The following is a 20,572-nucleotide window of genomic DNA, read 5'->3' as shown; positions in this document are numbered from 1 at the left end:
CTCGCTCCATCCACCAACGCCACGTTGCACCACAGACTGTCCAGGAGTTGGCGGATGCTTTAGTCCAGGTCTGGGAGGAGATCCCTCAGGAGACCATCCGCCACCTCACCAGGAGCATGCCCAGGCGTTGTAGGGAGGTCATACAGGCACGTGGAGGCCACACACACTACTGAGCCTCATTTTGACTTGTTTTAAGGACATTACATCAAAGTTGGATCAGCCTGTAGTGTTGTTTTTCCACTTTAATTTTGAGTGTGACTCCAAATCCAGACCTCCATGGGTTGATAAATTTGATTTCCATTGATCATTTTTGTGTGATTTTGATGTCAGCACATTCAACTATGTAAAGAAAAAAGTATTTCATAAGAATATTTCATTCATTCAGATCTAGGATGTGTTATTTTAGTGTTCCCTTTATTTTTTGAGCAGTGTACATTAAAAAGTTAGACTTTAAGTGCAAATGTTTAATAGCATTCTTTTTCATAACAAACCAATGCATTTTTAAATACATTGTGGTTCAGGCAGAATATGATTTCATTTAATAATTTAATTAGAATTATTTTAACACCAATCGTAGTCAAACTATCGTAAACTGTTTGACTTGAAAATACAAAACATAGTTGTTGTTTTTTAAGAGCCGTTTGGGAGCCAAAAGAGCCGGCTCTTTTTGGTGAGCTGAGCTGAACAAGCCGGCTTTCGCTGGGGTAGGTCATCGTTGTAAATAAGAATTTGTTCTTAACTGACTTGCCTAGTTAAAAAAACAAAGAAACAAAAACATATAGAGCAAGCTAGACCACTGTCCTCTTAGTACTGAATAACTTACTTGCGTACACATTTTCTTCATGTTTTCAGTGGTTGTGTCAGGGTTGTGTGGTGGTTCTTCATGCCTGCAGATTTCCCCTCCACCACTTATCAATATCTACAGCCTGCTCTGGCTTTTCCTGGAATGCACGTCTTGGCTGGGCTCCAGTGCTAGTGGGCATGTACTAATGAGTTCCTGAAACCCGACCGAGCAAGATGTCAGCCCCCACAAATCAGTGTTCAGCCATCTTGGAGGCTGTCTGTAGTTCTTATTATAGTTCAGTGATAACATGTTCACTTCTTTCAACACATCCTCTGAGACGTCCTTTCCTGTCTCTGGAAACTTACTGTGACTACCTCTATACCCACTTTTAAACTTCTCTTCTGCTTGTTTGTGCCCACCAGTCGGTGGATTGGGAGGCAGGAAGGGCCATATCACCGGAAAGCTCTGTCCTTGCCTCCCTTTATTTATGGCTGACTGTATGGGTTCAATGAACTGGCAATGTCTCTCATTCCCATTATATTCCCAAGTTTATTCCCAGTAAGCAGTGACTCCTTCTAAAATTACTTTCATTCCAAGTTGTGGGTTATATTGGGTTGTTTTTATAATGTATCCTTTCAGCACCAATCATCACTCACTAATTGTGTTCATTTTCTAGTCTGAATATCTTGATTCATTCATTTATTTAGGAATATTTTGTATATGCACAATATGTTCTCGTCCGGTGGGAATCTGTGTGAGATACAATTACAACCGTACGCTGTCAAGTCCTAAATACTATCTCTATCCCCTCAGATTTAGTAACGGTTGCTCTATCCACAAGTTAATGACAGGATGTATCCAACTGTGTCTCTCTCTCTCTCTCTCTCACACACACTCACACTCACACTCACACACACACACAGGATGTTCCCTAAATGGCCATATCTAATATTTGGTTAAACCTTTGAAAACCTCACTCTCTACGGAAAACTCTCTGTTCCTTAAGTGTGATATTTTACCAACAACTCCAAAGAAGACTAATATCTCAATATACCATAGACATATTAATCATACAAAAGAGCCCAAACTCCAAAGTCACGTTTCAAACGTGTACTCAACAGAGATGTCAAGCTGAATACATGCATTCAATACAGTGCCGTGTCCACTTACACCCACAGCTCTCACCCTCTCCCTTCCACAAAGATGAACTTCAGTACTTTTCCATCACCCTGGATTTCTTTGTGCATGTCACAGGATTTCTTATCAGAGGCCTTGAGTTATTGAGAGTACACGTTCCTACAGTCCACTAAATAATGACACTTTCAATCCCTAAAGATATATAAAAACAGTCCTACTAAGATGATATAATGCTATAAAAAGGTAAAGATATAAAACAGTAATATAAAACAGAATTTGACACTTTCTCGAAATAAATCATATTTTTAAACTGCGTTCAATGTGGGTATTTTTTCCCAGTAAAAAACAACATCCTACTTATAAGACCATCTCCTTCACGAATTGTACATGTCTAAACTGTACATGAGAGAGAACTTGGTCTAACGGATGTCGTCTGATGAAGGATCGGACCAAAGCTCAGCGTGGTAAGTGTTCATGATTTTTGTGTTCATAATTTTTATTGAAACTGAACACTAGAACAAAAATAACAACGTTAGAAACTAAACCGAAACAGTCCTGTCATGTGCAGAACACTAAACAGAAAACAACTACCCACAAAACACAGGTGGGAAAAGGCTACCTAAGTATGGTTCCCAATCAGAGACAACGATAGACAACTGTCCCTGATTGAGAACCATACCCGGCCAAAACCAAGAAATACAAAACATAGAAAAAAGAACATTGAATGCCCACCCAAATCACACCCTGACCAAACCAAAATAGAGACATAAAAAGCTCTCAGGTCAGGGCGTTAGTCTCACTGTACGATTTCCTTATTGAATATATTTGCTAATATTTGGATCGCCCACAAAAAAGGTGCCTGTTCCAGACTTGTTTGTGCTCTTGCCAAAATAGATTGACTAAGGAAGATTCCATAAGGTGAACAGAAATAGACTATCACACAGACTACAAAAAACAGGCCCTAGCAGTCACTTTTTGCTTGACTGGTGAGGACACTGGCTTATCATTGGATAGGCTGACTTTAGGGATTTGTATAAAAGGGCAGACGATAAGCAATTTCTTCCTCGATCCACTGTGCGAGACTGCCTCTGAAAATCTCATCCTTAAAAGGAGCATGATTAATTTGCCATAGGCTCTTAATCATTTACCAACTTAATTTATCACTTTTACTTTGAAAATTCGAGAATTCGAGCTTTGTCCTGGCAGGATGATTGGGGGTTCTAACCCCTGTTTTATTATTGCAGAAATTGGACAGAAACACCAGGGAGATATTGAAATCGGCAAGAAAATTATCAAGATGGCCAAGGTAATGGAAGCTAAATGAAGAGACATTGTAAGACTTTAAGGACTAGTTTCCTGGATGCAGATTAACCCTAGTTCTGGACAAAAAGCATGCTAAATGCAGAATTGAGTATTTTTTTGTTGTCCAGGACGAGGCTTGATCTGTGTCAGAGAAACTGCCCTTAAGTGTGACTTAAGCTTCAGTTTAATATAACAGGCTGGGCGACATCGGATAGAAAGGCACACATATAAATGTATGTGTGGGGCAACTTAGTCATCCTGCATCCCTCCCATATAAACCTTCCTTTAATAACCTCAAATCAAAAGGTAGAAATGGCAGGACTATGATCCTGATACTGTACTGCTGCTGTGCATGGATTTGCATAAATGGAAGCAGGGTGTGTGTGTGTGTGTGTGTGTTTGGAGCTATTACTCATGTTGGCATCAATTTACAGGACTGCAGGACAGACTGCGCCAAGTTTCAGAAGAGTGAGCTTGAGTACAAGTTCAAAAAGTGTGCCCTGGAGCGTCCGTACACCTCCAAACATTCCTGGGGAAAGACATACGGTGACCACAAGCGTCATCTGGAGTTCAGTCATGAACAATATAGAGAGCTCCAGAAATATGCACAGGGGGTTGGAATCTTCTTCACCGCTTCTGGAATGGACGAGGTAAGAGGTTATTCCATGATTAATGTCTATTGAATTAGTCCACAGTGACTGTGTAGATATTCCGGATTTCAAGCAAAACATGCATGACTACCCCAACTGCTTTGCAACGTTTTTTAGGTGGCTGTGGACTTCCTGGATGAGCTTGATGTGCCCTTCTTCAATGTTGCCTCGTGTGATGTCAACAGTTTCTCCTATCTGGAACTGACTGCAAAAAAGGTCAGGGATTCAATTTAGCACTGTTATATATGTACTACATCTTTGCCACATGTTACCGTGGTAAAGGTCAAATGTTACCAATTATAATATACCCTGAATGTGCAGTCAAAATGTGCAAAGGTAACGTGTTGGCGCCACCCCTTGGGTTGTGCCGTGTTGGAGATCTTTGTGGGCTATACTCAGCCTTGTCTCAGGATGGTAAGTTGGTGGTTGAAGATATCCCTCTAGTGGTGTGGGGGCTGTGCTTTGACAAAGTGGATGGAGTTATATCCTTCCTGTTTGGCCCTGTCCAGGGGTGTCATCGGATGGGGCCACAGTGTCTCCTGACCCCTCCTGTCTCAGCCTCCAGTATTTATGCTGCAGTAGTTTATGTGTCAGGGGGCTTTGGTCAGTTTGTTATGTCTGGAGTACTTCTCCTGTCCTATCCGGTGTCCTGTGTGAATTTAAGTGTGCTCTCTCTAATTCTTTCTTTCTCTCTCTCGGAGGACCTGAGCCCTAGGACCATGCCTCAGGACTACCTGACATGATGACTCCTTGCTGTCCCCAGTCCACCTGGCCGTGCTGCTGCTCCAGTTTCAACTGTTCTGCCTGTGATTATTATTATTTAACCATGCTGGTCATTTATGAACATTTGAACATCTTGGCCATGTTCTGTTATAATCTCCACCCGGCACAGCCAGAAGAGGACTGGCCACTCCACATAGCCTGGTTCCTCTCTAGGTTTCTTTCTAGGTTTGGGCCTTTCTAGCGAGTTTTTCCTAGCCACCGTGCTTCTACACCTGCATTGCTTGCTGTTTGGGGTTTTAGGCTGGGTTTCTGTACATAACTTTGAGATATCAGCTGATGTACGAAGGGCTATATAAATAAATTTGATTTTGATTAATATGGGTCATATCAGTAAAGTTAGTTACTGTAGAAATTTGAACTGTGTTTTAACTTCAGGACGGCCTATGGTGATGTCCAGTGGGATGCAGTCAATGGCGACAATGAGACGAGTCTATCAGACGGTCAAGGAACACAATCAGAACTTTGCCATCCTACAGTGCACCAGTGCCTACCCATTGGACCCTGAGAATGTCAACCTACGTGTCATAGCAGTAAGACTTCCCATTGGTTTATTACAAGGAAGGGGTTGTTGAGCAGGATCAGCATATTATCTGTTGTCACCCTGGGGTAATATCATAAAGAAACATCGGTTGAGGAGAGAGAGAGAGAGAGAGAGAGAGAGAGAGAGAGAGAGAGAGAGAGAGAGAGAGAGAGAGAGAGAGAGAGAGAGAGAGAGAGAGAGAGAGAGAGAGAGAGAGAGAGAGAGAGAGAGAGAGAGAGAGAGAGAGAGAGAGAGAGAGAGAGAGAGAGAGAGAGAGAGAGAGAGAGAGAGAGAGAGAGAGAGAGAGAGAGAGAGAGAGAGAGAGAGAGAGAGAGAGAGAGAGAGAGAGAGAGAGAGAGAGAGAGAGAGAGAGAGAGAGAGAGAGAGAGAGAGAGAGAGAGAGAGAGAGAGAGAGAGAGAGAGAGAGAGAGAGAGAGAGAGAGAGAGAGAGAGAGAGAGAGAGAGAGAGAGAGAGAGAGAGAGAGAGAGAGAGAGAGAGAGAGAGAGAGAGAGAGAATTTCCCTGACATACTGTAGGAATTCCCTGATATTCCCATCGGATATTCCGGCCATGAGAAGAGGATCAGCATCACAGTGGTAATGGGGGCAAAAGTGGTGGAGCGTCACGTGACCCTGGACAAGAGCTGGAAGGGCAACGACCACGAAGCATCACTGGAGCCTTCTGAGCTGACAGAGCTGGTCAGAGCCATCCGCCTGGTGGAGCGGGCCCAAGGCACGGGCATAAAGCAGATGTTACCCTGTGAGAAAGCCTGCCATGACAAGGTGAGTTGGCCTCGGGAGGTTTAATTTAAAATAAATATGACATCCTTTTTGGAGAATGTTATTATTATGAATGGCATACAGTGTATTCAGAAAGAATTCAGACTCCTTTCCTTTTTCAAGACTTTGTTACGTTACAGCCTTATTCTAAAATGTATGAAATAGTTTTTTCCCCCTCTCATCAATCTACCCACAATACCCCATAATGACTTAAGACAAAAAAAGGGTTTTAGAAATGTTTGCCAATTAATAAAACATTTAAAACCGGAATATCACATTTACATACAGTACCAGTCAAAAGTTTGGACACACCTACTCATTCAAGGGTTTTTACTTTATTTTTACTATTTTCCACATTGTAGAATAATAGTGAAGATTTCAAAACTATGAAATAACACATGTGGAATCATGTAGTAACCTAAATAATTGTTAAACAAATCTAAATATATTTACAGTTGAAGTCAGAAGTTTACATACATTTAGGTCGGAGTCATTAACTTGTTTTTCAACCACTCCACAAATTTCTTGTTAACAAACTATAGTTTTGGAAAAGTCGGTTAGGACATCTACTTTGTGCATGACACAAGTAATTTTTCCAGCAATTATTGTGAAATAATCTATCTCAATTCCAGTGGGTCAGAAGTTCACATACACTAAGTTGACTGTGCCTTTAAACAGCTTGGAAAATTCCAGAAAATGTCATGGCTTTAGAAGCTTCTGATAGGCTAATTTACATAATTTGAGTCAATTAGAGGAGTACCTGTGGATGTATTTCAAGGCCTACCTTCAAATGCAGTGCCTCTTTGCTTGACATCATGGGAAAATCAAATTAAATCAGCCAAGACCTCAGAAAAATAATTGTAGACCTCCACATGTCTGGATCATCCTTGGGAGCAATTTCCAAACACCTGAAGGTACCATGTTCATCTGTACAAAAAATAGTATGCAAGTATATATACTATGGGACCACGCAGCCGTCATATTGCTCCTAGAGAAGAACGTACTTTGGTGCAAAAAGTGCAAATCAATCCCAGAATAGCAAAGGGCCTTGTGAAGATGCTGGAGGAAACAATTACAAAATTATCTATATCCACAGTAAAACAAGTCCTATATCGACATAACCTGAAAGGCCGCTCAGCAAGGAAGAAGCCACTTCTCCAAAACCGCCAGAAAAAAAGCCAGTCTACAGCACATGGGGACATCATACTTTTTGGAGAAGTGTCCTCTGGTCTGATGAAACAAAAATATGGCCAAATTACTATTTGGCCATAATGACCATCGTTATGTTTGGAGGAAAAGGGGGAAGGATTGCAAGCCGAAGAACACCATCCCAACCGTGAAGCACAGGGGTGGCAGCATCATGTTGTGGGGGTGCTTTGCTGCAGGAGGGACTGGTGCACTTCACAAAATAGATGGCATCATAAGGGAGGACAATTATGTTGATATATTGAAGCAACATCTCAAGACATCAGTCAGGAAATTAAACAACGCCTAACCCTAATCCATTTCCTCCCTTTAACCTCAGTCTCCTGACCTGTTATTTCACCTAACCTACTGTGTTGCTTCCCCTAACCTGCCACGTTAATTCACCTAACCTGCCACGCTAATTATCATTACCTGCTATGTAAACAGACCATCAATCCCAACTACTATCTGTATCATCAGGCCGCCACATTTTGTGCGAGAGCGTTGCAAAATAAATGTACCCATTATTCAATTATTTAACTGCTCATGCGAGTCAACGGGCGTCTGCATAGCCAGGCGCTAAAATAGAACTTGGTTCTATTTCAGAACCTTAACGCCTGCAAGTCCCCCCTCTCCATTTTACTCATTGGCTTTTACGAGCATACGAACCCACGTGGGTAATTAACAGTTAAACGAGAAGAGATTAATCAAAGAACCCTATCTAAAAACTAACTAGGTTTCCCCTTTAATCTGTGGATGAATTGTCAGAGTGGAGAACATGATTTTGTATGATAAAAAATTCTGCAAAGATCCAGCAAAAAAAGGGACCCTACATTTAAACTAAACTATCAACGCAACGTTTATGTCCCAGGACAAATTAGCAAGCAATAGCTAGCTAGCTAAATATCCATGAATGTGTTGTGTGTTTTGACCTGTCCCCAAATTAATATACGGTAGTTGGTTTTTGCTAATTTAACCTGCGTGTCATGAACTAAAGTCTGATGGGGATAGTCAAAATCAACATGTGTATGGTGTATGCACTTGAGGGGCTGGTTTTGGGGAAGTTGTAACATGCGGACTCTACCGGCCACACGCCTGCATCCACATGCTTATTTTGTTCATCCACATCAGATGGGATCATGATGTAACTGTATAACTTTAGACCGTCCCCTGAAGCCACTGTGCAGCCATCTTGGTAATCCTCCTCAATTAAATGTTTTTATTTTTGGAAGTGATATAAATGTATTTGTTAATGTATACTTTAGTTGCATCATTCCCACGAAAAAACTGATGGTCATTTCTGTGTAACAATCAATATACTCCTGGCTGTCACCCAATAATATATTTTTCAGATGCAAAATTCTACAATATTACATAAACATAACATGTTAAATGTGGACGTTTTTTGCTGTTGTTGCAGCCGTTGTTTTTGTTAACCCTATTTGAAGGTGTTAGTGAATGACATATTTAACCTTAATAACTCTAGCTGAAAATGTTATTAGTTACATAATATTTACACTGCATCACAAGCGTTCATTGTGGACAATTGATTTTTTTTTTTGTGGCAGACTGTTGATCCCCATTACTCTAAAACAGATGTTCATTTTGGTGTAACATTTTGGTCATCCAAAAATGTGTTTTCCAGTTTCAAAAGTCTACAATATTACATAAACATAACAAATGTTCCTTGACTTCATTTAGTTTTTTCCCCCTGTCAGATAAAGGTAAAGGTAGGCAGAGGATGTGAAATATAATGTTGTGTTAAAAAAAGTCAAATACACTGTATACAAATAATTATTGACGTTTATACATCTTCTGTAATAATAATAATAATATATATTCTTGAAAGTATTAATGACAATTTCTCACATTTTGACTCTTGAGAATCCTGAAATGACGTGTGAGTGAAGGGAGAACCTTTATTTTGAAACATGAGTGGAGAGGAAACCACGTGGATTCCGGATGTGCAACGTGTAAATTAGCTCGACGTCTTCCACGAGAAACCACACCTGACTGTTTCTGTACTACTGGTTCAGAGCAAGCGAACCAAGCCATATTATCGCGACAAACTTAGGACACCGCATTTATCACATTTCTAAAATGCCTCTGAAATTCGAGCTTTGTCCTGGCAGGATGATTGGGGGTTCTAACCCCTGTTTTATTATTGCAGAAATTGGACAGAACCACCAGGGAGATATTGAAATTGCCAAGAAAATGATCAAGATGGCCAAGGTAATGTTAGTAGCAAAATGAATTAGTTAACTTAGCTCAGCTGCTGTATTGGGGACCATGGTACTGACTTACTTGCTAGTTAACTAGCGGCTTCTTTAGTATAAATACATTTGACTATTTTGACAGTTTAAAAACTGACCGTCCAGTCTCTTGGATGACACTGCTTCTTGTTGGACTGCTGACCTACTACTGTGCCAATGAGGAAATGATCGATTCCAGTGCCCATATGGCTGTAAAATGACAATAGCCTGCTCTGTTGCTTGCTGGGGCTGTATTTCAAATTGTGAACTTGTGCCATTGAGACCATGGGCATCTATTGGTCAATTTATTAAGGACTGATATTGGTGGAAAAGAAATTCATGCCAGAGATATGTCACAACTGAGACCCACCCCCATATACAAAATGATCACACCATTTGACTGTGTTTTATGAAAGGCAGTGGGTGTGTTAGCTATAGATTGTTGCACATGATAATGTGATTTAACCAAATATTTTTGATGTCACATGCACAAGTCCAGTGAAATGCCTTTCTGGCCTTACTATGAGTTACAGGTTAGGTACTGTTTGGTGTAGCACAGTGAAATTTCGACCAACCTTAACTTGGCGATACTATCTGATTAATGTTTTTGCTCTGAGGTAATCCGACAATGTCTGTCGCCATCTTGTCTATTTCAAATCTTCTCTCATTGTTCGAGACAGGTGAGTGTCATCATGACATGCGGCACTTTGGGGTGTGAACCCACCTGTCTCAATAAATGATAGAAGATTTGAAACAAGGTTTCCTCCTCATCCTCCTTGGCAACACAATTTATAACTATGTGACCCTAGTCATATTGACAATCAATTCACAGGACTGCGGGGCAGACTGCGCCAAGTTTCAGAAGAGTGAGCTTGAGTACAAGTTCAACAAGCGTGCCCTGGAGCGTCCGTACACCTCCAAACAGTCCTGGGGAAAGACATACGGAGAGCACAAGCGCCATCTTGAGTTCAGTCATGTACAATACCTAGAGCTGCAGAACTATGCAAAGGAGGTTGGAATTTTCTTTACTGCTTCAGGAATGGATGAGGTAAGAATGATGGTGATGTGGAATAGGCCCATAGAGCCCCACTGTGGAGGTGTCATAATACCCATAACCTAGCGGTCAAATAGGGAAATGGTTCCAATTGTTTCACAATTCATTTTTCCTGCTGGGAATTTTAGAAATGCCTAAAATAAGGGCTGCGTTTACTGAATCCTTACCCTGGCGTGACCTTTTGATAACCATCTAAATCTCTCTCGGACAGGGTGGTGATTTGTATATAGTTAATCCAGAGATTCTTACCTTTGCCTCGATTCAGCAGTGTCATGGAGATCATCATGGCGTTTGTAGTTCTTTATGGCGTTTGTAGTTCTTTATGACAGCCGCATTAGCAGCTAAGTAGCATTTATTTTATCAAATAAATTGATAAGACAAATAAATTGATAAGACACCTTGTCCTAGAGAGATTTACATGGTTAACGTCACGCCAGGGTGATCCTACATGAAACGCAGCCTTTATTTTAAGAGTATCTAAAATCCCCTATTGGAAAAATGAATGGGGGGAAACAATTGGAACCATTTCCCATGTTTGACTGTTAGGTTTCTTGGGGTATTATGACTCCCACTGTGATACTACATTGAATAGGCCTGTAAAATGCATATAAAAACTGTTATTAATCATTTGTTGTATATCTCTTGTTAGATGGCTGTGGAGTTCCTACATGAGCTTGATGTCCCCTTCTTCAAAGTCGGTTCAGGGGACACCAATAACTTTCCCTATCTGGAAAAGACTGCAAAAAAAGGTCAGTGATTTTAAAAGTTTACAGTATGATAGATATCGGGGTGTCTTAGGCTGCTTAATGTAAAAATGAGCATTTTAGCTTCTGAAGTAGTTTGATTATTTGGTCTACTTTATACTCACGAAAGTGTAGTAAAAAAAATGTGCAATATCAAGAATAAAGCGAAGTGTAGATGTTTTTTTTTTTTTGGTGGTGTTTGAAATCTCAAGTCTCTTTGGTTTAATGCTAGGTCGCCCCATGGTGGTGTCCAGTGGCATGCAGTCAATGGAGACAATGAGACGGGTCTACCAGACGGTCAAGAAACACAATCAGAACTTCTGCATCCTGCAGTGCACCAGTGCCTACCCATTGGAGGCTGAAGATGTCAACCTGCGTGTCATCGCAGTAAGAGTTTTTCATTGGTTTGAATGAAGGAATTGTTTCAGGCAAGATCACCCCTAAACACACAGTGCATATTATTTCTGTTATTTACATTTTTTATTTAACTCGGTAAGTCAGTTAAGAACAAATTCTTATTTACAATGACGGCCTAGGAACAGTGGGTTAACTGCCTTGTTCAGGGGCAGAATGACAGATTTTTACCTTGTCTGCTCGGAGATTCGATCGAGCAACCTTTCGGTTACTGGCCCAACGCTCTAACCACTTGGCTACCTCCTGCCCCAGTGGACCACGAGTGCAACAATCACATTGCTTGTCTGTGGTTAAGGCTAAATCCAGAGAGAATATATGTTTCGAGGTAGGAAAATGACCCATGATCTCGTTCATAGGAATACCAGAAGGAATTCCCTGATATTCCCATTGGATATTCCGGTCACGAGTCTGGGGTCCACATCTCTGTGGCAGCAGTGGCGCTGGGGGCAAAGGTCATTGAGCGTCATGTGACCCTGGACAAGAGCTGGAAGGGAAGTGACCACGAAGCTTCTCTGGAGCCCTCTGAGCTGACAGAGATGGTGAAAGCTATTCGATTGGTGGAGAGGTCTCTGGGGACGGGCATCAAGCAGATGCTGCCCTGTGAGAAGCCATGCCACGATAAGGTACTTCCTGGATGGGCACTTTTCATTGTATTCCAACAGATGACGTTATTGATACGCCACCACATGGCCATCTGCCATGGTTAATGGCAGTCAGGCTATCTGATGTAAGACAATTGGGTCATTTTTTTTCAAACATTATATAAACATTTATTCCAATTCAGGGGTGGGTGTGTGTGTGTTAGGGCCATGAGTTTTTTTTCTTAACCTTGTCATCTGACCTGGAAAAACTCTGTACCCTATGGGCTATATGATCTTTGGTTCGTTGGTTCAAACAGGAAAGGATGTCAGAACTTCTTTTAATACATTGATTGTGTTCTCTTTCAGCTGGGGAAATCAGTGGTGGCCAAGGTGTCGATCCCCAAAGGCACTGTGCTGAATATGGACATGCTGGGGGTGAAGGTGGGCGAGCCGAAGGGCATTCCCCCCGAGGACATCTTCCAGCTGGTGGGCAAGTCCGTCACAGAGGACGTGGAGGAGGACGAGAGCATCACCCCGGATGTGGTCGACAGCTACGGCAAAAAGATCAAGTGCCGAGTGGAGTAATCACCCTTGTAATAGCCTACTGTAACCATGGTAATACCGTAACCACAGTGCCAAACAACACAATGCACTTTTACAGGCTGAGAAAAGTGAAAAGATGGTTGTGTGAACATCGATAATCTAGATATTATTTAGAGACTCAGAAGTTTCACAGAAGGGGACATGCTTTATATTTCTGGTTTCATGTTTTTTTTACTAGATGGAAGCAAACATTCAATGAATCAGACTTGACTACAAGTGCCAAGTTAAGAAGAAAAAATACAAACTAGGTTCAGTAGTGACTGAAATGATTGCATTCTAATTGAATATTTAACTGTTCACTTATAAATAAAATGACCAGTAATGTTAAGTTGCACTACAAAAATGTCAAATACAAAATCCAAACATTAATGATTGTTTTTATCTTCATATGAAATCACACTCCTTGATTGAAATTATATTATTTTGTGATACAATTCTGGTACAAATGAGTGTCAAAAGTGAAAAAATACCGTATGTACAGTACCAGTCAAAAGTTTAGAGACACTGACTCATTCCATGGTTTTTCTGTATTTTTACTGTTTTCTACATTGTAGAATAATAGTGATGACATCAACTATGAAATAACACATGGAATCATGTAGTCACCAAAAAGTCTTAAATCAAAATATATTTTGAGATTCTTCAAAGTAGCCACCCTTTGCCTTAATGACAGCTCTGCACACTCTTGGCCTTCTCTCAACCAGATTCATGAGGTAAGACACCTGGAATGAAATTAACTGGTGTGGCTTGTAAATTTGTGGAATTTCTTTCCTTAATGCGTTTGAGCCTATCAGTTGTGTTGTGACAAGGTAGGGGTGGTATACAGAAAATGGCCCTATTTGGTAAAAGACCAAGTCTATATTATGGCAAGAACAGCCCAAATAAGCAAAGACAAACGACAGTCCATCATTACTTTAAGACAAAGTCAGTCAATGTGGAAAATTAGAGGAACTTTAAGTTCAGGTACAGTCACAAAACCCATCAAGCGCTATGATGAAACTGGCTCTCATGAGGACTGCCACAGGAAAGGAAGACCTGTGAGTAGGTGAACGGATGATTTCTCTACATGTGGTTCCCACAGTGAAGTATGGGGGTGCTTTGCTGCTGACACTCAGTGATTTATTTAGAATTCAAGATTCACTTAACCAGCATAGTTAACACAGCATTCTGCAGTGATACGCCATCCCATCTGGTTTGCGCGTAGTGGGACTATCATTTGTTTTTCAACAGGACAATGACCCACCACACCTTCACTGTGTAAGGGCTATTTGACCAAGGAGAGTGATGGAGTACTGCATCAGATGACCTGGCCTCCACATTCACCCGACCTCAACCCAATTGAGTTGGACCGCAGGGTGAAGAAAAAGCAGCCAACAATTACAATTAAGTATTCACCCCTTTGGCATTTTTCCTATTTTGTTGAGTTACAATCTGTCATTTCAATGGATTTTCATTTGGATTTCATGTAATGGACATACAAAATAGTCCAAATTGGTGAAGTGAAATGAAAAAAATAGTGTTAAAAAAAAAAAAAAAATTAAATGGAAAAGTGGTGTGTGCATATGTATTCACCCCCTTTGCTATGAAGCCCCTAAGTAAGATCTGGTGCAACCAATTACCTTCAGAAGTCACATAATTAGTTAAATAAAGTCCACCTGTGCGCAAGGTGTCACATGAGCTCAGTATATATACACCAGTTCGGAAAGGTCCCAGAGTCTGCAACACCACCGAGCAAGCAGCACAATGAAAACCAAGGAGCTCTTCAAATAGGTCAGGGACAAAGTTGTGGAGAAGTCCAGATCAGGGTTGGGTTATAAAAAAATCTCTGAAACTTTGAACATCCCAAGGAGCACCATTAAATCCATTATTAAAAAATGGAAAGAATATGGTACGGCAACAAACCTGCCAAGAGGGGGCCGCCCACCAAAACTCACAGACCAGGCAAGGAGGGCATTAATCAGAGAGGCAACAAAGAGACCAAAGATAACCCTGAAGGAGCTGCAAAGCTCCACAGCGGAGATTGGAGTATCTGTCCATAGGACCACTTTAAGCACTATACTCCACAGAGCTGGGCTTTATGGAAGAGTGGCCAGAAAAAGCCATTGCTTAAAGAAAAATAAGCAAATACTTTTGGTATTCGCCAACAGGCATGTGGGAGACTCCCCAAACATACAGTTGGGCAAAAAAGTATTTAGTCAGCCACCAATTGTGCAAGTTCTCCCACTTAAAAAGATGAGAGGCCTGTGATTTTCATCATAGGTACACTTCAACTATGACAGACAAAATGAGAAAAAAAATCACATTGTAGGATTTTTAATGTGCAACCCCACCACTTCAAGGAATACCTAGGATAGGATAAGTAATCCTTTTCACCCCCCCCCCCTTAAATGATTTAGATGCACTATTGTAAAGTGGCTGTTCCACTGGATGTCAGATGTCAGATTCACCAATTTGTAAGTCGCTCTGGATAAGAGCGTCTGCTAAATGACTTAAATGTAATGTAAATGTAATGAATTTATTGGCAAATTATGGTGGAAAATAAGTAATTGGTCACCTACAAACAAGCAAGATTTCTGGCTCTCACAGACCTGTAACTTCTTCTTTAAGAGACTACTCTGTCCTTCACGCGTTACCTGTATTAATGGCACCTGTTTGAACTTGTTATCAGTATAAAAGACACCTATCCATAACCTGAAACAGTCACACTCAACTCCACTATGGCCAAGACCAAAGAGCTGTCAAAGGACACCAGAAACAAAATTGTAGACCTGCACCAGGCTGGGAAGACTGAATCTGCAATAGGTAAGCAGCTTGGTTTGAAGAAATCAACTGTGGGAGCAATTATTAGGAAATGGAAGACATACAAGACCACTGATAATCTCCCTCGATCTGGGGCTCCACGCAAGATCTCACCCAGTGGGGACAAAATGATCACAAGAACGGTGAGCAAAACTCCCAGAATCACACGGGGGGACCTAGTGAATGACCTGCAGAGAGCTGGGACCAAAGTAACAAAGCCTACCATCAGTAACACACTACGTCGCCAGGGACTCAAATCCTGCAGTGCCAGACGTGTCCCCCTGCTTAAGCCAGTACATGTCCAGGCCTGTCTGAAGTTTGCTAGAGAGCATTTGGATGATCCAGAAGAAGATTGGGAGAATGTCATATGGTCAGATGAAACTAAAATATAACTTTTTGGTAAAAACTCAACTCGTCGTGTTTGGAGCACAAAGAATGCTGAGTTTGCATCCAAAGAACACCATACCTACTGTGAAGCATGGGGGTGGAAACATCATGCTTTGGGGCTGTTTTTCTGCAAAGGGACTAGGACGACTGATCCGTGTAAAGGAAAGAATGAATGGGACCATGTATCGTGAGATTTTGAGTGAAAACCTCCTTTCATTAGCAAGGGCATTGAAGATGAAATGTGGCTGAGTCTTTCAGCATGACAATGATCCCAAACACACCGCCCGGGCAATGAAGGAGTGGCTTCGTAAGAAGCATTTCAAGGTCCTGGAGTGGCCTAGCCAGTCTCCAGATCTCAACCCCATAGAAAATCTTTGGAGGTTAGTTGAAAGTCCGTGTTGCCCAGCAACAGCCCCAAAACATCACTGCTCTAGAGGAGATCTGCATGGAGGAATGGGCCAAAATACCAGCAACAGTGTGTAAGAAACCTTGTGAAGACTTACAGAAAACGTTTGACCTCTGTCATTGCCAACAAAGGGTATATAACCAAATATTGAGATAAACATTTGTTATTGACCAAATACTTATTTTCCACCTCCATTTGCAACTAAATTCATTAAAAATCCTACAATGTGATTTTCTGGATTTTTTTCTCATTCTTCTGTCATAGTTGAAGTGTATGATGAAAATTACAGGCCTCATCTTTTTAAGTGGGAGAACTTGCACAATTGGTGGCTGACTAAATAATCTTTTGCCCCACTGTATGGAAGAATGTACTCTGGTCAGATTAGACTAAAATTGAGCGTTTTGGCCATCAAGGAAAATGCTATGTCTGGCGCAGGCGCAAACCCAACACCTCTCATCACCCCGAGAACACCACACAGTGAAGCATGGTGGTGGCAGCATCATGCTGTGGGGATGTTATTCATCGGCAGGGACTGGGACGGAGGTTCACCTTCCAGCTGGACCCTAGCATACTGCTAAATCAACACTTGAGTGGTTTAAGTGGAAACATTTAAATGTCTTGGAATGGCCTAATCAAAGCCCAGACCTCCATCCAATTGAGAATCTGTGGTATGACTTAAAGATAGCTGTACACCAGTGGAACCCATCCAACTTGAAGGAGCTGGAGCTTTTTTTTGCTGAATAATGGGCAAAAATCCCAGTGGCTAGATGTGCCAAGCTTATAGGGACATACCCCAAGAGACTTGCAGCTGTAATTGCTGCAAAAGGTGGCACTACAAAGTATTGACTTGGGGGGGGGGGGGTGAATAGTTATGCAGGCTCAATTTTCAGTTTTTTTGTCTTATTTCTTGTTTGTTTCACAATAAAAACAATTTTGCATCTTCAAAGTGGTAGGAATATGTAAATCAAATGATACAACCCCCCCCCAAAATCTATTTTAATTCCAGGTTGTAAGGTTGTAACATAATAGGAAAAATGCTAAGGGGGTGAATACTTTTGCAAGCCACTGTATGTCGGAACTTCTTAAAGACTGTTGGAAAAGCATTCCTCATGAAGCTGGTTGAGTGTGCCAAGAGTGTGCAAAGCTGTCATCAAGGCGAAGGGTAGCTAGAAGAATCTCAAATATATTATTTTAATTTGTTTTAACACTTTTTTGGTTACTACAAGATTCTGTGTTATCTCATAGTTTTGATGTCTTCACTGTTCTACAATATAGAAAAAAAGTACAAATAAAGAAAAGCCATTGAATGAAGCGGTGTGTCCAAACTTTTGACTGGTACTGTCTAAAAAAAGAAAGAAACAGGTGCGTTCAGTCGGGCACAATGTTGTAAAATGTTCAATGTAAATAAAGCTCATCTGCATGCTCATCGTCTTCTCCAGGGGCTTGACCTGACCTCAGTTCTACACTGGGCAAATGCTCACCTTTGATGGCCACTGGCATGCTGGAGAAGTGTTCTTCATGGATAAATCCCGATTTCAACTGTACCGGGCAGTTGTGTGGGTGAGCAGTTTGCTGATGTCAACGTTGTGAACAGAGTGCCCCGTGGTGGCAGTGGCATTATGGTATGGGCAGGTATAAGCTACGGACAACGAACACAATTACATTTTATTAATGGACATTTTGATACACAAAGATACATTGATGACATCGTGAGGCCCATTGTCGTGCCATTCATCCGCCACCATCACCTCCTATTTCAGCATGATAATGCACAGACCCATGTCGCAAGGATCTGAACACAATTCCTGAAAGATGAAAATGTCCCAGTTCTTCCATGGCCTGCATACTCACCAGACATGTCACCCATTGAGCATGTTTGGGATGCTCTGGATTGACGTGTACGACAGTGTGTTCCAGTTCCCACCAATATCCAGCAACTTTACACAGCCATTGAAGAGGAGTGGGACAACATTCCACACACCGCAATGAACAGCCTGATCAACTATATGGGAAGGAGATGTGTCACGCTGCATGAGGCAAATGGTGTTTACTTCAGATAGGGACTGGTTTTCTGATCCAATCCCCTATTACTTTTTTTCAGGTATTAATTGCTTTTGTTTGACTAGTTTCCTTCTATGAACTCCAACACAGTACATTTTTTTAATTGTTCCATGTTGCATTTATATTTTTGTTCAGTGTGTAATAAGGTGTCATATTCTATTCATGACATTTCTACCTGCAACGTTCGACTACGTTTGCCAACTGAATTTGTCCCGGGTTGCTGTGGTTCTTTTCAACCACTAGGAAGAGCTATTAGGTTATGTTCTTACACTGAGTGGATTAAACATTAGGAACACCTTCCTAATCTTGAGTTGCCCCCCCCCCCTCCCCCTTTTGTCCTCAGAACTGCCTGAGTTCCTCTGGACGTGGACTCTGCAAGGTGTCAAAAGCGTTCCACCAGGATACTGGCCCATGTTGACATCAATTCTTCCTACACTTGTGTCAAGTTGGCTGGATTCCCTTTAGGTGGTGGACCATTCCTGATACACACAGGGAAACTGTTTGTGTGAAACCCAGCAGCGTTACAGTTCTTGACACACTCAAACCAGGGTGCCTGGTACCGACTACCGTACCCCATTCAAAGACACTTAAATCTTTTCATTTGTCCATTCACCCTCTGAATGGCACACACACACAATCCATGTCTCCTGCCCTCCTTCCTTTCATCTCCACTGATTGAAGTGGATTTAACAAGTGACATCAAGAAGAGATCATAGCTTTCACCTGGTCAGTTTGTAATAGAAAGAGACGGTGTTTGTAACCAAATCCATAATGTATGTACCATTGCACCCTATAATGAATCTTTGTATATTATAGAGGGCAACATTTATTGGGTAGTTTTGACTGGTAAGTTCTGGGCGATTTGATTCTGAAATAAAGCAATTGATGCCTACATTTCAAACAAAGTTTCATTTATTATCATATGACATTTTATACAGAATGACTGATATGATTTTGACAATATTATACATGATTCAAGTACACATGATTATGATTCATACTTAAATATATGGTTTGTAACAGAAATATAAAAGCATGGCCATTCATTGTTTGTTCTGTATTATGATAGACTTCCACACCATCCATATAGTTCTGCATGTTGACAGTTTTTCTTTCCTGCTCATCCATACATTAAAAGGTTACACACGCATAAGATCCATTGAAAAAGAATATCAACAAATTGCACACTAGATATGAAAGTGCTCCACTTTAATGTGGCTGTCTAAAGTTAAGATGTTATCTGCCATCTAACAGTGTTCTGTAGATATCCACATTGATCCCTAAAGTAGTGGAAGCAATATTGGTCTGACTATAAGATGGAATGATCATATTGTGAGTTGACATTACAGCTCACAAACTGTTTGTATGCATACAAATTGCATACAGGAGAGAAAACAAATTGACAATGAGGAAATTGGCTTAGAGAAATGAACCAAAGAAGTGAAGGGGGCTACAGTAATAAATGGAACATCTTTTAACAAAGATAATCCACTATTTTAGTTGTGAATATAGCAGCCTATTTATTTAGCCTATTCAGTATGGGATGGTTCAATTATTATTGTTTAAAAAATCACATATAGTATATCCCAGAGATATGTTTTGCCTTTGCCAGTGAAAGTGTAAGCACCGTACTGCAATGGTAAAGTAACAATTCTGCAGCAACTAAATAGTTTGACATTTTTTATGATCGATCTTATAGTGGAGAAGAAACATATAGATTTTGTTACAGAGAAGAACTATTGATTATCTGGATAATATCATGCACATGCTATCTTGCTTTGGTCAATATAAAATCGTCAACCCCTATTCTGTTTAGTTGATCACAAGTGAAGAAAAAAAACCTGGATGTTATTCAGATAAACATGTTACTGTTTGCTGTATTATACAGAGAAAACAAGCAAAAAAAATAACGTATAAAAGTGTATATTTAGATGTTGTCTATATGATTCTGAAGCATACAAACTGTATCAAACATGGAAAAATGATCATTTGTACAGAGTTCACAACCCTCACTTTGGATGTTTTTACACTTTACATCTGCTTCTATATCTGCACTGTTTGGGGTTTTAGTCTGGGTTTCTGTATAGCTCTTTGTGACATCTGCTGATGTAAAAAGGGCTTTATAAATGCAT

General features: G+C 40.9%; 2 protein-coding genes across 3 annotated transcripts; both read left to right on the top strand.

Moving 5' to 3' along the window:
* Positions 1 to 2,995: 2,995 nt before the first annotated feature.
* On the top strand, positions 2,996 to 4,340 carry LOC135506832 (sialic acid synthase-like). The gene is made up of 3 exons (XM_064926224.1): positions 2,996 to 3,227; positions 3,658 to 3,873; positions 3,991 to 4,340. The coding sequence occupies exons 1-3, from the start codon at positions 3,129 to 3,131 to the stop codon at positions 4,105 to 4,107; spliced, it is 432 nt and encodes a 143-aa protein (XP_064782296.1). The 5' UTR covers positions 2,996 to 3,128; the 3' UTR covers positions 4,108 to 4,340.
* Positions 4,341 to 5,716: 1,376 nt separating this feature from the next.
* LOC135506831 (sialic acid synthase-like) lies at positions 5,717 to 13,156 on the top strand. 2 transcript variants are annotated; one of them, XM_064926223.1, is made up of 7 exons: positions 5,717 to 5,958; positions 9,311 to 9,372; positions 10,225 to 10,440; positions 11,096 to 11,195; positions 11,422 to 11,576; positions 11,960 to 12,226; positions 12,551 to 13,156. In XM_064926223.1, exons 2-7 carry the CDS (start codon positions 9,355 to 9,357, stop codon positions 12,767 to 12,769), a joined length of 975 nt encoding a protein of 324 aa, XP_064782295.1. In that variant the 5' UTR covers positions 5,717 to 5,958; positions 9,311 to 9,354; the 3' UTR covers positions 12,770 to 13,156. The 2 variants fall into 2 exon arrangements, with proteins under 2 accessions (XP_064782295.1, XP_064782294.1); XM_064926222.1 differs by lacking the exon at positions 5,717 to 5,958 and having other exon boundaries at positions 9,118 to 9,372.
* Positions 13,157 to 20,572: the final 7,416 nt, after the last annotated feature.

The sequence above is a fragment of the Oncorhynchus masou genome, chromosome 20 (assembly GCF_036934945.1).
Source record: "Oncorhynchus masou masou isolate Uvic2021 chromosome 20, UVic_Omas_1.1, whole genome shotgun sequence".
NCBI lineage: Eukaryota > Metazoa > Chordata > Actinopteri > Salmoniformes > Salmonidae > Oncorhynchus > Oncorhynchus masou.
Note: the sequence above shows the minus strand (reverse complement) of the source record. Positions and strands in the feature narration are given on the sequence as shown.

Coding starts and splice junctions, on each gene's coding strand:
- LOC135506832 (XM_064926224.1), top strand. CDS start 3,129: ATGATTGGGGGTTCTAACCCCTGTTTTATTATTGCAGAAATTGGACAG. Junction 3,228..3,657: donor AAATTATCAAGATGGCCAAG/GTAATGGAAGCT, acceptor ATCAATTTACAG/GACTGCAGGACAGACTGCGC. Junction 3,874..3,990: donor CCGCTTCTGGAATGGACGAG/GTAAGAGGTTAT, acceptor AACGTTTTTTAG/GTGGCTGTGGACTTCCTGGA.
- LOC135506831 (XM_064926222.1), top strand. CDS start 9,241: ATGCCTCTGAAATTCGAGCTTTGTCCTGGCAGGATGATTGGGGGTTCT. Junction 10,441..11,095: donor CTGCTTCAGGAATGGATGAG/GTAAGAATGATG, acceptor ATCTCTTGTTAG/ATGGCTGTGGAGTTCCTACA. Junction 11,196..11,421: donor GGAAAAGACTGCAAAAAAAG/GTCAGTGATTTT, acceptor GTTTAATGCTAG/GTCGCCCCATGGTGGTGTCC.